The 16882-nt window shown below is 43.7% G+C and overlaps 1 protein-coding gene across 1 annotated transcript in view; it reads right to left on the bottom strand.

Annotated features, from left to right (window-relative positions):
• Positions 1-16882, bottom strand: part of LOC121569333 (catenin delta-2-like) — a 461200-nt gene that overhangs the window by 95818 nt on the left and 348500 nt on the right. Inside the window, exon 15 of the mRNA XM_041880205.2 lies at positions 14337-14526. Within this exon, the coding sequence (XP_041736139.2) occupies positions 14337-14526 (190 nt within the window). The remainder of the gene's footprint in view (positions 1-14336; positions 14527-16882) is intronic.

Genomic DNA, 16882 nt, shown 5'->3' with positions numbered 1-16882 from the left:
AAAAAATCCAGAATCAGATAAATGTTATCCCCCATCTGCCTGCCGGGAACACAGTAGGACTGGTCCGTATGATTTGCCCCATCACCTCCCTCAGCCTGTTGGACAAAGCCTTGGACAGGATCTTAGAATCAGTGCACAATAAAGCCACCGGCCTCCAGTTCTTCACCTCCCTTGGGTCACCCTTTTTTGGCACTAGGGAGAGGACAGCCCTTCTGCAGCTTATCGGTAGTAACCCTCCGGTTAAACTATCGTTAACTACTGCTAGCCAATCCTCTCCCAACATAACCCCAAAATACTTAAAAAAGTCAACGGGAAGCCCATCAATGCCTGGTGCCCTTCCATTTTCCATGCCTTTTAATGCAGTGTATAGCTCCTGCAAAGACAATGGTTGCTCTAGCTCAACCTGAGCTTCTGCAGCCACCTGTGGGAGCCCATCAAGGAACAGCTGTGTCACTGTTTTATCCTCTTTGTACTCACACTTGTAGAGCTCAGCATAGAACTCTACTGTCCTCTTTCTAATTTCACTAGGGCTAGTGACCTCGTGTCCAACAGCTGATTTGAGGCAATGAATAATTATTCTTTGCCCATTCTTTTCTCTAAACCGAATAAACATTTGGATGAGGCATCCATTTCAGAGATTCAGAATCTTACTTCTCACCAATGCCCCCTGTGCTCTGATAACCAGCAGGTCTGCCAATGTGGCTTTTTTTCTCTTGAGGGCCTGAGTATGGCCTCGATCTCCTGTGGTCTCAACCAACATCAGGAGTTCCACTATTTCAGACTCTAGGGCGTTCATTGATCTGGTGATGTCTCTGGTGACATTCATCGTGTATTGATTACAGAATTTTTGAATCTGGATATTCCCTATATCTCACCACTGCTGAAGGGGTACAAAACTAGCCTTTTGAGACCTCTACCTCTCCCAGAAAAAACTAAAACATTTCCTGAAGTGAGCATCACTCAATAAAGTTATATTAAAATGCCAGTATGCGCTTTTGGGTTTTACAGTGTTAATGAACACCACCTCTGTTATTAAACAATGATCAGAAAATCCCATTGGGATTATCACACTTGATTTACAGACATGAGATTGATGCTCAAAACAATAAAACCTATCTAACCTGGCCAGAGAGATGGTGTTCTCTCTCACATGGGCCCATGTGTACTGTCTCGTGCCTCCATTTTGGCTCTGCCAAATATCACACAGTTCATGTGTTTCAATAAGGCATTTAAAAAAAGTCCTCGAGGCTATATGAGGTTCTTTGTGGTTTCTATCTAAATCACTGACTGTGCAGTTAAAATCCCCAGCAATAAATAAATAATACTCAGTGTTACATTTCTCAATGGTATTTGATGTCTGTAAAAAACATACCCTCTCAACTGCCACCACTGGGGCATATACATTTATCAAACACATAGTGATGCTTTCATACCTCACTCTAACTTTTAATAACCTCCCCTCAACTACTGTACCTCTTCAACCTCATATGACAAAGGCAAAAACCCTTTTGATAACCCCCCTACACTCATTCTTTACCGTCTCTCGCCCCACTTACATTTAAAGAAGAAATCTTCCAGCTCATGGCTGAAAAAAAAAAGACAGAGGAAAAGACAGAAAACACATCTTTTTACAGACTTAAGGCTGCGACTGAACTCTTTCATTTTCTTCAGAATTTAAATTACTTGTTACTCTCGTGACAATTAACTTTCTGGAAAAAATTCAGTTATAATCCTGCATTACATTATAATCCTGCATTTATTTATTCCCTTTTGATGTACCTTCTCAATCCCATACCTCCCTTCCACCCCATTCCTCTCGCTATTTTGTTGTGATGCGTCAGATGACTCACTCTCGCTATCCTCCCCAGAAGAAAACTCCACCATCTCTACAACCCCTTTATCCTCAACTGATTTATCAATCTCTACCTTCCTCTTAGAATTAGAACCTTCATCACCCCTTAAATTCTTCCTCTTACTCCTTGGTACTTTGAAAACAGATGCTTCATTTTCCATTGTTTCAATCTCCTCTTGAACTCCAATTTCATTTTCCAGGTTTTCATCAAGGATCTCTCTGTACTTTGCTCCGTTCATCTTTCCCTCGATCCTGACTAGTCTCCCAGTCCCTGCCACTGAAAAACATCCCCACAGCATGATGCTGCCACCTCCATGCTTCACCATAGGGATGGTGCCAGGTTTCTTCCAAACGTGACTCTTGGCATTCAGGCCTAAGAGTTAAATATTGGTTTCATCAGACCAGAGAATCTTGTTTCTCATGATCTGAGAGTCCTGTAGGTGCCTTTTGGCAATCTCCAAGCGGGCTGTCATGTGCCTTTTACTGAGGAGTGGCTTCCGTCTGGCCACTCTCCCATAAAGGCCTGATTGGTGGAGTACCGCAGAGATGGTTGTCCTTCTGAGAGGTTCCCCCATCTCCACAGAGGAACTCTGAAGCTCTGTCAGAGTGAACATCGGGTTCTTGGTCACCTCCCTGACCATGGCCCTTCTACCACAATTGCTCAGTTTGGCCAGGTGGCCATCTCTAGGAAGTGTCTTGATGGTTCCAAACTTCTTCCATTTAAGAATGATGGAGGCCACTGTGTTCTTGAGGTTCCTTCAAACTTGCAGAAATTGTTTGGTACCCTTCCCCAGATCTGTGCCTTAACACAATCCTGTCTCGGAGCTCTATGGACAATTCCTTCGACCTCATGGCTTGGTTTTGCTTTTACATGCACTGTCAACTGTGGAAACTTATATAGACAGGTGTGTGCCTTTCCAAATCATGTCCAATCAATTGAATTTACCACAGGTGGACTCCAATCAAGTTCTATAAATATTTTAAGGATGATCAATGGAAACAGGTGTCAAGAGTTGCTGTAGGTAGGTGTGGTGTGGAATCAGGCGCAGGACGCAGAAGTTAAGTCCAAACAAAGTCTTTAGTAGATCAACACAAAATAATCCAAGAACAGCCCGGAGGCGAGAAAAGCGAGCACAGGCGTAACCAAACGGGCGCACTAAACATGTGCGTAAATCTCTCCTAAAACAACAAGGAGGCAAACTACTAAATAGCGCACCAAAATAGGTAGCGCAGCAACCCGGCAAGAAAACAATTACACACAACACCTAACTAACAACAAGGAACTAAATAGGGTGCTTAATGAGACATAACACAAAACAGGTGTGACAAACAGACAAAACCAATCAAACAAGAAACATAGAATGGTGGCAGCTAGTACTCCGGAGACGACGACCGCCGAAACCTGCCCGAACAAGGAGGAGGGGCCGCCTCGGCCGAAACCGTGACAACAGGATGCACCTGAGCTCAATTTCGAGTCTTGTAGGAAAAGGTCAAAAATACTTATGAAAATAAGTTCTGTTTTTTTTATTGTTTTTTTTGCAAACATTTCTTAAAACCTGTTTTTGCTTTGTCATAATGGGGTATTGTGTGTAGATTGTTATTTAATCCATTTTAGAATAAGGCTGTAACATAACAAAATGGGGAAAAAGGGAAGGGGTCTGAATACTTTCCGAATGCACTGTATAAGTTAGTTATAGTTTCATTTTCCATGTTTAGCTTTTTATATTTATTATATTTCTACTATTGACTGTTACCATTTTATTGTTTATATTTGTATTTTTATATTTTTGTATTATTATTTACTACCATTTTATATTATTATTCTTCATTATTTTATTACAATGTTTATTGTATACATTGTTGCTTTGGCAATATTGACGCAATGTTTTTCATGCCAATAAAGCAGCTTGAATTTGAGAGAGAGAGAGAGAGAGAGAGAGAGAGAGAGAGAGAGAGAGAGAGAGAGAGAGAGAGAGAGAGAGAGAGAGAGAGAGAGAGAGAGAGAGAGAGGGGAGCGAGAGAGGGGAGCGAGAGAGAGAAAGACAGAGAGATGAGAGATGAGAGAGAAAGAGAGAAAGAGGAGAGAGAGGCCTACTCCTCTGCTGACTGTGCAGAATGATAGAGCGAGCGATGATGATATCCGTCATAAAGAACGTAACAGAGAGAGAGAGAAGGAGAAAGAAAGAAAGAAAGCTGGGGGAAATAGCAATAAGCCACCCCCCACCTGATGCCATGCTACGGCATATATGTGTGTGTGTGATGGAGACAGACAGAGAGACAGGGAAATAGTCTGACCTTTCCTCTTAAACCTCTGAGAAATCTACTGCAGGAGAACACAGCCATGCTGAGATTACACACACCCTTAAATATATATTACATATTATATATTACATATTAGTCATTTTAGCAGACGCTCTTATCCAGAGCGACTTACAGGAGCAATTAGGGTTAAGTGCCTTGCTCAAGGGCACGTCGGCAGATATTTCACCTAGTCGGCTCGGGGGATTAGAACCAGCGACCTTTCGGTTACTAGGGCCGCCCCATCTGAAGTCAAATGATCAGCTTCCAAACAAAAAAAACAGGTTTACTCTAAAAAGACATCCGTCCATTTAAAATACATCAGGGAGAACAATAACATGAGAAGTAATATTGCCTCTTTATAATATGTATTATGATGCATGAATATACATTTCTACAGCCGGGGTTCATTCAGGAGGGTGAAAGATTCACAACGTTGAAAAAATAATAGAAATGTAACGTAAAAAAAAGATCAAAAACATTCCAGAAACAAACAATCCAAGCCGTTCTGTACATCACATTTCTATCTACAACTGAGCAACAAGTGGAGGGTTTCACAAGAAAGATCTGAAACGTGGCTGGGTTGAAATCATCCACGTTGAGAGAGAGAGAGAGAGAGAGAGAGAGAGAGGGCAGATTGTTGAGGCATTCAGTCCGACTTGGTAAAAAAAAACGCTGACTGTTTTCAGATGTGTGTTTATGTTTGTGAGGTCAATCCATGACTGTGTGTGTGTGTGTGTGTGTGTGTGTGTGTGTGTGTGTGTGTGTGTGTAACCGTGAGTCTAGAAGGGAGTGTAGTCGGCAGGATACATGATGGGCAGCCAGTTCTCTGTGAAAGCGGCACAGTGCATCCAGCCCAAGGACCGCATTAGCTGGATGCAGTTCTACTCTACTATATGGCCGTTCCTATCCTCAGAGTGTGTGTAAATCGTCAGGCAGTTAACAGGTCATTTCCAGCAGTTAATGAGCCCGTTAGCCTTTAGCGTCTATTATGTGTCACTCTCTATAAATCCAATCTAATAAATTAACATACTTTGTTAGCTAATTACTTATTGAACACCTTTAGCACAGGATTCAATCACCCACACATTAAATAATTGTATAGGTGTTATTCTTAGCAGTTGAAAAATAGTTTCAAAGTAAAGCCATGGTACAATGTACTCAGATACTATAGCAACTACTCAAGAGTTGTATGTCTTATTGGCTTCCAAGTAAACCTAGAGTACATTTGAAATGAGAGAGAAGAGGGAGTAGCTACTAGAAACCTATAGAAGCTACTAGAAACCTATAGAATGTACTAGAAACCTAGAGAAGGTACTAGAAACCTATAGAAGCTACTAGAAACCTATAGAAGGTACTAGAAACCTATAGAAGCTACTAGAAACCTATAGAAGCTACTAGAAACCTATAGAAGCTACTAGAAACCTATGGAAGGTACTAGAAACCTATAGAAGCTACTAGAAACCTATAGAAGGTACTAGAAACCTATAGAAGCTACTAGAAACCTAGAGAAGCTACTAGAAACCTATAGAAGCTACTAGAAACCTATAGAAGGTACTAGAAACCTATAGAAGCTACTAGAAACCAATAGAAGGTACTAGAAACCTAGAGAAGCTACTAGAAACCTAGAGAAGCTACTAGAAACCTAGAGAAGCTACTAGAAACGGAATGTTCTGTAAAGTGTAAAACACGATTAGCACCAGATGGCTATCTATCGCTCTTCTGCTGTCCAATAAACTAATTACCCAAGGATGACTGAGGATGTAACAGCTGTGTGTGTGTGTGTGTGTGTGTGTGTGTGTGTGTGTGTGTGTATGTGTATGTGTATGAGACACCGGTTGCAGGGGGCAGCCGCCAGATGTTTCAACAGGATTAGCACACACACACACACACAGGTTATTCCAATATGGCAGCAGCAGGCACTTCATCCCTGTTTTGGTCATGAACTAAGAAGCTGCATGAAGTAACAAGCCCCTTGCATAGAAGAGAAGGAAACCCCTGTGTTTGGCCTGATAAGGCTGAAATCATGATTTCTGTGTGTGTTTGGCTATGTTTGAGAGTGTGTGCATGCGTGTGTATGTGCATGTTCATGTGTGTCTTTTTTTTATTGCATACGTGTATATCATGCAAAATGCCAACAACTTCGCAGTAGTGTGCCAAAAACAACATCAATCAATCACCTCACAGAAGCTGCCCTCTGCCGCCAGCAACACTGATCTAATCATATCATAGTTATCAACACCTAGGAGAGAGAAACGAAGAGGCAAGGAGAGACAGGGGGAGGAGGGGAAGAGAGAGAGGGAAAGAGAGAGAGAGAGAGAGAGAAGAGGGAGAGAGAGAGAGAGAGAGAGAGAGAGAGAGAGAGAGAGAGAGAGAGAGGAGAGAGAGAGAGAGAATAGGGAGAGAGAAGAGGGAGAGAGAGAGAGAGAATAGGGAGAGAGAAGAGGGAGAGAGAGAGAAGATAGATAGAGAGAGAGAGAGAGAGAGAGAGAGAGAGAGAGAGAGAGAGAGAGAGAGAGAGAGAGAGAGAGAGAGAGAGAGAGAGAGAGAGAGAGAGAGAGAGAGAGAGAGAGAGAGAGAGAGAGAGAGAGAGAATAGGGAGAGAGAAGAGGGAGAGTAATGTAATGTATGTAATGTAATGTCAATAATATTTCCTGTTTTGTTTTGGCTTTCATACCATGTCATGTGTCCTCTCAGTCATGTTGAGACTGGTCGACTACTATTGCATTAATGTATTGTTATTCTCATGAATATTGTTGTTGTAGTTGCTGTTAATGGTGATCCCATTTCCACTACTACTATTATTATTGCTGTTGGTCCCACCAGTTTTGTTATATGTATACTTTGACAATGTAAGTAATTTAACTTGCCATGTCAATAAAGTCGATTGAATTGAATTGAATTGAATTGAATTGAGAGAGAGAAGAGGGAGAGAGAGAGAAGAGGAATAGAGAAGAGAGAGAGAGAAGAGGGAGAGAGAGAGAAGAGGAAGATAGAAGAGAGAAGAGGGAGAGAGAGAAGAGGGGGAGAGAGAGAGAAGAGGGAGAGAGAAGAGGGAGATAGAGAGAGTGAGAGAGAGAGAGAGAGAGAGAGAGAGAGAGAGAGAGAGAGAGAGAGAGAGAGAGAGAGAGAGACAGAGAGACAGAGAAGAGAGAGAGAGAGAGACAGAGAGAGAGAGAGAGAGAAAGAGAGAGACAGCAAGAGAGAGAGAGAGAGAGCCAGACAGACAGACAGACAGACAGACAGACAGACAGACAGACAGAGAGACAGGGGGGGAGAGACGAGACAGAGAGAGAGAGAGAGAGAGAGAGAGAGAGAGAGAGAGAGAGAAGAGAGAGAGAGAGAGAGAGAGAGAGAGAGAGAGAGAGAGAGAGGAGGGTAGCTCTTGAAGACAGCTGCCTATTAAAGTGCATATGGACCCATCACCCTCATTAGATGGCTCATCTCATATCTGCATTCATAGTGTCTCTCTCTCTCTCTCTCTCTCTCTCTCTCTCTCACACAGCAAACACACACACACACACACACACACACACACACACACTCCTATAATGTAGCAGGTGAAGGGTCTGAAATTGAACTGCAGCATACATGGACCCTAAACATGTCCTTCTAACCCCAAAACAGACAGATCCCTCTCAACCAAGACCAGTTTAGAAACCATTCTATTTATTCACCTCCCTCTCTCTCTCTGACAATCTCTCTCTCTCTCTCTCTCTCTCTCTCTACTGTCATTCCTCTACCTCTACAGAAAGCTAATTTGGGTGGTCTCATTCAGGTCAATCCCTGGCCAATGCAGTGACAGCATCATTTATCAACACCCCCTTTCTGTCTCACTGACAACCCCCCTCATATGGCCTCTATTGGAACACCAACAGGATTGTCAAATCAAATCAAATCAAATTGTATTTGCCACATGCACCGAATACAACTGGTGTAGACATTACCGTGAAATGCTTACTTACAGCCCTTAACCAACAATGCATTTATTTTTTTATAAAAAAGTAAAATAAAACAACAACAACAAAAAAGTGTTGAGAAAAAAGAGCAGAAGTAAAATAAAATAACAGTAGGGGAGGCTATATATACAGGGGGTACCGTGCAGAGTCAATGTCCGGGGGCACCGGCTAGTTGAGGTAGTTGAGGTAATATGTACATGTGGGTAGAGTTAAAGTGACTATGCATAAATAATTAACAGAGTAGCAGCAGCGTAAAAAGATGGGGTGGGGGTGGGGGGGCAGTGCAAATTGTCTGGGTAGCCATGATTAGCTGTTCAGGAGTCTTATAGCTTGGGGGTAGAAGCTGTTGAGAAGCCTTTTGGACCTAGACTTGGCGCTCCGGTACCGCTTGCCGTGCGGTAGCAGAGAGAACAGTCTATGACTAGGGTAGCTGGAGTCTTTGACAATTTTGAGGGCCTTCCTCTGACACCGCCTGGTATAGAGGTCCTGGATGGCAGGAAGCTTGGTCCCAGTGATGTACTGGGCAGTACGCACTACCCTCTGTATTGCCTTGCGGTCGGAGGCCGCAGAACATTTTGAGGATCTGAGGACCCATGCCAAATCTTTTCAGTCTCCTGAGGGAGAATAGGCTTTGTCGTGCCCTCTTCACGACTGTCTTGGTGTGTTTGGACAATGATAGTTCGTTGGTGATGTGGACACCAAGGAACTTGAAGCTCTCAACCTGTTCCACTACAGCCCCGTCGATGAGAATGGGGGCGTGCTCAGTCCTCTTTTTTTTTCCTGTAGTCCACAATCATCTCCTTTGTCTTGGTCACGTTGAGGGAGAGGTTGTTATCCTGGCACCACACGGCCAGGTCTCTGACCACCTCCCTATAGGCTGTCTCATCGTTGTCGGTGATCAGGCCTACCACTGTTGTGTCGTCGGCAAACTTAATGATGGTGTTGGAGTCGTGCCTGGCCATGCAGTCATGGGTGAACAGAGAGTACAGGAGGGGACTGAGCACGCACCCCTGAGGGGCCCCCGTGTTGAGGATCAACGTGGCTGATGTGTTGTTACCTACCCTTACCACCTGGGGGCGGCCCGTCAGGAAGTCCAGGATCCAGTTGCAGAGGGAGGTGTTTAGTCCCAGGATCCTTAGCTTAGTGATGAGCTTTGAGGGCACTATGGTGTTGAACGCTGAGCTGTAGTCAATGAATAGCATTCTCACGTAGGTGTTCCTTTTGTCCAGGTGGGAAAGGGCAGTGTGGAGTGCAATAGAGATTGCATCATCTGTGGATCTGTTGGGGCGCTATACAAATTGGAGTGGGTCTAGGGTTTCTGGGATAATGGTGTTGATATGAGCCATGACCAGCCTTTCAAAGCACCTCATGGCTACAGACGTTAGTGCTACAGGTCGATAGTCATTTAGGCAGGTTATCTTAGAGTCCTTGGGCACGGGGACTATGGTGGTCTGCTTGAAACATGTTGGTATTACAGACTCAGTCAGGGACATGTTGAAAATGTCAGTGAAGACACTTGCCAGTTGGTCAGCACATGCTCGGAGTACACGTCCTGGTAATCCGTCTGGCCCTGCGGCCTTGTGAATGTTGACCTACTTAAAAGTCTTACTCACATCGGCTACAGCTCGCGGCTGTGCTTCCCTTTGTAGTCTGTAATCGTTTTCAAGCCCTGCCACATCCGACGAGCGTCAGAGCCGGTGTAGTACGATTCAATCTGTCCTGTATTGACTCTTTGCTTGTTTGATGGTTCGTCGTAGGGCATAGCGGGATTTCTTATAAGCGTCCGGGATAGAGTCACGCTCCTTGAAAGCGGCAGCTCTACCCTTTAGCTCAGTGCGGATGTTGCCTGTAATCCATGGCTTCTGGTTGGGGTATGTACCTATGGTCACTGTGGGGACGACGTCATCGATGCACTTATTGATCAAGCCAGTGACTGATGTGGTGTACTCCTCTGTGCTAGCAAAACAGTCCTGTAGCTTAGCATCTGCGTCATCTGACCACTTTTTTATTAACCGAGTCACTGGTGCTTCCTGCTTTAGTTTTTGCTTATAAGCAGGAATCAGGAGGATAGAGTTATGGTCAGATTTGCCAAATGGAGGGCGAGGTAAAGAGCTTTGTACGCGTCTCTGTGTGTGGAGTAAAGGTGGTCTAGAGTTTTTTTACCTCTGGTTGCACCTTTAACATGCTGGTAGAAATTAGGTAGAACGGATTTAAGTTTCCCTGCATTAAAGTCTCCGGCCACTAGGAGCGCTGCCTCTGGATGAGCGTTTTCCTGTTTACTTATGGCCTTATACAGCTCATTGAGTGCAATTTTAATGCCAGCATTGGTTTGTGGTGGTAAATAGACAGCTATGAAAAATATAGATGAAAACTCTCTTGGTAAATAGTGTGGTCTACAGCTTATCATAAGATACTCTACCTCAGGCGAGCAAAACCTCGAGACTTCCTTAGTATTTGATTTTGTGCTCCAGCTGTTGTTTACAAATATACACAGACCGCCACCCCTTGTCTTACCGGAGTCAGCCGTTCTATCCTGCCAATGTAGCGTATATCCCGTCAGCTGTATGTTGTCCATGTCGTCGTTCAGCCACGACTCGGTGAAACATAAGATATTACAGTTTTTGATGTCCCGTTGGTAGGATAACCGCAATCGTAGGTCATCTAATTTATTTTCAAATGATTGAACATTGGCTAATAGGATTGATGGAAGAGACAGTTTACTCACTCGCCGTCGGATCCTTACAAGGCACCCCGACCTACGTCCACGATATCTCAGTTTCTTTCTCCTGCGAATGACAGGGATTTGGGCCTTGTCGGGTGTCTGTAGGATATCCTTCGCGTCCGACTCGTTGAAGAAAAAATCTTTGTCCAATACGAGGTGAGTAATCGCTGTCCTGATATCCAGAAGCTCTTTTTGGTTATAAGAGACGATGGCAGAAACATTATGTACAGAATAAATTACAAATAACGCGAAAAAACACACATAATAGTACAATTGGTTAGAGGGCTGTAAAACGGCAGCCATCTTCTCCGGCGCCATCTCATTCCATTCTCAGGAGACAGTGTGAGTTCTCAGGACACAGGATCAGAGCTTGGAACACCATATAGGAACACAGTGAGAAGCTACAGAACACTATGGAAATGTTTGGAACAATGATTAGAATCTCAGAAATCTGACTCTGGTTGGAGGAATGGATATGTTTGTAATGCTGTGCACACAAAAAGCATGGAACTCAGTGAGAGAGAGGTGGGAACACTGACAAAGACCTGAGGACACTGATGAACCTCTTAGAGCCATCAGAATGTCTTTCTTATGAAGGAAATCATTCAAATGCCTGTGGATTTTTTTTAGAATGTCTGTGGAATGCTCTCACAGTGCCTGTGGAATGCTTTTAGAATGTCTGTAGAATGCCCTCACAATGCCTGTGGAATGCTTTTAGAATGTCTGTAGAATGCCCTCACAATGCCTGTGGAATACTTTTAGAATGTCTGTAGAATACCCTCACAATGCCTGTGGAATGCTTTTAGAATGTCTGTAGAATGCCCTCACAATGCCTGTGGAATGCTTTTAGAATGTCTGTAGAATACCCTCACAATGCTTGTGGAATGCTTTTAGAATGTCTGTAGAATACCCTCACAATGCCTGTGGAATACTTTTAGAATGTCTGTAGAATACCCTCACAATGCCTGTGGAATAATTTTAGAATGTCTGTAGAATACCCTCACAATGACTGTGGAATACTTTTAGAATGTCTGTAGAATACCCTCACAATGCCTGTGGAATACTTTTAGAATGTCTGTAGAATACCCTCACAATGCCTGTGGAATAATTTTAGAATGTCTGTAGAATACCCTCACAATGACTGTGGAATACTTTTAGAATGTCTGTAGAATGCCCTCACAATGCCTGTGGAATACTTTTAGAATGTCTGTAGAATGCCCTCACAATGCCTGTGGAATGTTCCAGTGACAGACAGTGAGTCCTTCACACAGCTCTCTCAGAGCGTGAAAGCACGGTCGGCCTCTCTCTCTCTCCCTCCTCCTCCTCCCTCCTATTGAGATTTGACAAAAACATTTTTGTCAGGCTGTGTGCGTGGTGTGTGTGTGTGTGTGTGTGAATGTCAGTACACACACACACACACACAGCTCACCTCAGCTCTCTGTTACACGTTTGCCAACCGCGTCAGCTACAGTGATTCCCCCTGAGGCGCTAGCACAGACAGCAGGAATAGCAATATCTATATATCCACTCCATCTCACACACCGCATTTCATATCACTTTTGGGTATGTGTCAGGGGTCATGTGTATGAATTTAACATAACAGCGTTTGATGTATTGCTCCAGATTCCGTGCAAGCTCGTATTTCCTCTGAATAATGTAAATTAATACGTTTAGGATTAAGCCTACATGTAGCAAGCATATACCAACACACAGTGGGATTTGATATACAATAAGTATGGATAACGCTTTACTTGACACCCAGTGTCATAACACATTATGACACGGTCATAACCATGTCATAATATGTCATAACAGCTGACATAACTTGTCATAACATGACATAATATGGTAATAACACTGTCATGACCCATATATTTACACGTGTTGTGATATATATTGCGTTATTTTATGGCTGGTTATGACACCTACGTAAGAGTGTCAAAACCCACAAAACCTACCAGACAAGGCAAAACATTCCATAACACCATAGCCTACGTGTCAACAGTATGTTTATGTTATATATATTTTTTATTGAATATGTTAAATTATCATTGTAATTGGGCACACATTGATGTCAGACATGCACCTACCCAAATGCTCTTTTGCTGATGACTGGGATGAATGCAGGAGCAGACTTCAGGAGCAGGACAACACACCCTCTTTTTGACTGATGACTGATATACAGTGCTATGAAAAAGTATTTGCCCCCTTTCTAATTTTCTCTACTTTTGCATATTTGTGATACTGAATGTTATCAGATCTTCAACCAAAACCTAATATTAGATAAAGGGAACATAAGTGGACAAATAACACAACAATTACATATTTATTTAATTTATTTATTTAGTTATGTCAGCTGCTATGACATATTATGACATGGTTATGACCGCGTTATGACGCTGGTTGTCAAGTAAAGTGTTACCTAATTATGTGTACTGTGATGCCGAGCAACTACCTCAGGAGTATCTCACACACAACAAAGAACACACGCGCGCGCAATCACACATACACACAACCCCCAAGTTTAACCAAGTTTAGGTCTTTAACTGTTGCTATGGATACCATCCAGAGAGAGAGAGAGAGAGAGAGAGAGAGAGAGAGAGAGAGAGAGAGAGAGAGAGAGAGAGAGAGAGAGAGAGAGAGAGAGAGAAAGAAAGTCATAAGTGAGGCTGATATTCAGCTCCAGAGAATTATCGCTTTGTGCACTGTGTGTTTTTCTACAGACTCATGGCTCAGAAACATACGCATTAATCACAGCACACACACACACGCACACACTGAAAAGTTTTCACACAGCGTCGAAATGTCATTAAACATTATAACATGAATCATGCTCCCCTCGCTCCTACACTTTGCTGCAGTGGAATGTAGAGGCAGAGGTTAGGGAAATCACTGCATAATGAATCCATTCCATTAACACAGAAATAATATGTCAATTTCAACCTTATGGTTTCTCAGGGGGGTTAGTGAGAGATGGAGGGGAGACAAGGACGTATGTGAAGCTGTGGGGTTTAAACACCAACACAGAGAGCAGCCTGGACACTATAACAGCAACTCCAACTGGAATATGTTCCTGAAGAAACAGGGACAGGTGCGCTCACCCGAGGCAGTCGGTGCTGTTACTGTGTGTATGTATGCAGCCAGGTCGCTCAAGATCAACTGCGAAATTCGACATCCGTCCAGGTAAGCAGGACGTCGGGAGATTACTTCAAAGTCGGCCACTAGAGGCAACGGTGTGCGCTATTGCCATCAAGTAGGCTTGGGGTTTGCTAGGGCGTTGAGGACGGGGATGGTGGATGGGCGTAAGCCGCGAGCTCTGGCTCCGAGGGTCGCGTGTTTAATCTCAGTGACAGGCACTCATTGTTTTAACCCTTAACCCTTAACCTAAGCATTCGGAATTAATGCCTAAACTTAATCTTTGAAATGTGATGTTTATGGACAAACTTCGGATTCTGCAGTGAGACTGTGAGAACTTGTTGTGTGTGTGTGTTCCCTATCCACTCACCTGAGGCAGCCGGTGGCATTGCGAAGCACCTGGGAAGTGTGTGTGTGTTGCTTGCGGTCGTCATGGAGATTGTGGGAGGAGTCCCAGGAGGAGGAGTTGGGGATGATGACGCTATTGGTCAGAACGGCCAACGCATCCTGGATGATTGGCATCTTCAGGGCATCACATGACGACAGGTTCCACAACACACCTGAGGACAGGTACGCACACACACACACACACACACACACACACACACACACACACACACACACACACAAACAGTTGGGTTAGAATACAGATACAGTCTATACAGTGTGTTAGTGGAGGAACAATCATCAACAAGCTCAGAAACATCTGATATCTGTCTCCAAGCAACAGTTAACCATACGACACTGCCATTGTTATTCTGGTTAAACCCCCCCCTCCCCCGGCTCCTCCACTCCTCCTCTCTCATCTGTGACGGTATATGGGTCTGGCAGTTTAGATTTGAGAGACACTAATTAAGATTGGAACCCAACACAAAGACAGGAGAAAGAGGCAATTTTTATGGCCAATTTAATAAGAAAGCACGGGTCTGTGCACAAACAATGGCCAATTACACTAACACAATCAACAGCGTCTCAACTGATGTTTACTTTGCATCACGACCAAGACTGAATTAACATTAAGCTGGTTTAAAAACAGTTGGAGAACCATCTACAGCGCATTCGGAAAGTATTCCGACCACTTGACTTTTTCCACATTTTGTTACGTTACAGCTTTATTCTAAAATGGATTGAATTTTTCCTTTTTCTCAAGCTACACACAATACCCCATAATGACAAAGCAAAAACATTTTTATTTTTTTTGCAAATGTATTACAAATAAAAAACGGAACTATTACATTTACATAAATATTCAGACCCTTTACTCAGTACTTTGTTGAAGCATCTTTGGCAGCGATTACAGCATTGAGTCTTCTTGGATATGACGCCACAAGCTTGGCACACCTGTATTTGGGGAGTTTCTCCCATTCTTGGATGGGGAGCGTCTCTGCACAGCTATTTTCAGGTCTCTCCAGAGATGTTCGATCGGGTTCAAGTCCGGGCTCTGGCTGGGCCACTCAAGGACATTCAGAGACTTGTCACGAAGCCACTCCTGTGTTGTCTTGGCTGTGTGCTTAGGGTCGTTGTCCTATTGGAAGGTGAACCTTCACCCCAGTCTCAGGTCCTGAGCACTCTGGAGCAGGTTTTCATCAAGGATCTGTCTGTACTGTGCTCCGTTCATCTTTCCCTCGATCCTGACTAGTCTTCCAGTCCCTGCCGCTGAAAAACATCCCCACAGCATGATGCTGCCACCACCATGCTTCACCATAGGGATGGTGCAAGGTTTCCTCCAGACGTGATGCTTGGCATTCAGGCCAAAGAGTTCAATCTTGGTTTCATCTGACCAGAGAATCTTGTTTCTCATGGTCTGAGAGTCCTTTAAGTGCCTTTTGGCAAACTCCAAGAGGGCTGTCATGTGCCTTTTACTGAGGAGTGGCTTCCGTCTGGCCACTCTACCATAAAGGCCTGATTGGTGGAGTACTGCAGAGATGGTTGTCCTTCTGGAATGTTCTCCCATTTCCACAGAGGAACTCTGATGCTCTGTCAGAGTGACCATCGGGTTCTTGGTCACTTCCCTGACCAAGGCCCTTCTCCCCTGATTGCTCAGTTTGGCCGGACGGCCAGCTCTAGGAAGAGTCTTGGTGGTTCCAAACTACTATCATTTAAGAATGATGGGGGCCACTGTGTTCTTGGGGACTTTCAATGCCGCAGAAATGTTTTGGTACCCTTCCCCAGATCTGTGCCTCGACACAATCCTGTCTCGGAGCTCTACGGGCAATTCCTTCGACCTCATGGTTTGGTTTTGCTTTTACATGCACTGTCAACTGTGGAAACGTATATAGACAGATGTGTGCCTTTCCAAATCATGTCCAGTCAATTGAATTTACAACAGGTGGACTCCAGTCAAGTTGTAGAGACATTTCAAGGATGATCAATGGAAACAAGATGCACCTGAGCTCAATTTCGAGTCTCATAACAAACGGTCCGAATACTTATGTAAATAAGGTGTTTCTGTTTTTTATTCTTCAATACATTTGCAAAAATGTCTATAAACCTGTTTTCGCTTTGTCGTTATGGGTTATTGTGTGTAGATTGATGAGGATTTTTTATTTTTTTTAATAAGGCTGTAACATAACAAAATGTGGAAAAAGTCAAGGGGTCTGAAAACTTTCCGAATGCATCTTCAGGTATCTTCTAAATCTATGGCCAAGTGTACAATAGAATAGAATAACAATGGATTTGGTGGTTAATGTATAGGCATGTATATCAGGCTGTGGGACAGGGCAGAGGGCCAAATGGATCAGCTGTGATGTCATCTATCAGGCTGTGAGACAGGGCAGAGGGCCAAATGGATCAGCTGTGATGTCATCTATCAGGCTGTGAGACAGGGCAGAGGGCTAAATGGATCAGCTGTGATGCAATCTATCAGGCTGTGAGACAGGGCAGAGGGCTAAATGGATCAGCTGTGATGCAATCTAT

The sequence above is a fragment of the Coregonus clupeaformis genome, chromosome 7 (assembly GCF_020615455.1).
Source record: "Coregonus clupeaformis isolate EN_2021a chromosome 7, ASM2061545v1, whole genome shotgun sequence".
Lineage (NCBI taxonomy): Eukaryota > Metazoa > Chordata > Actinopteri > Salmoniformes > Salmonidae > Coregonus > Coregonus clupeaformis.
This window is presented reverse-complemented; position numbering and strand designations above follow the sequence as displayed.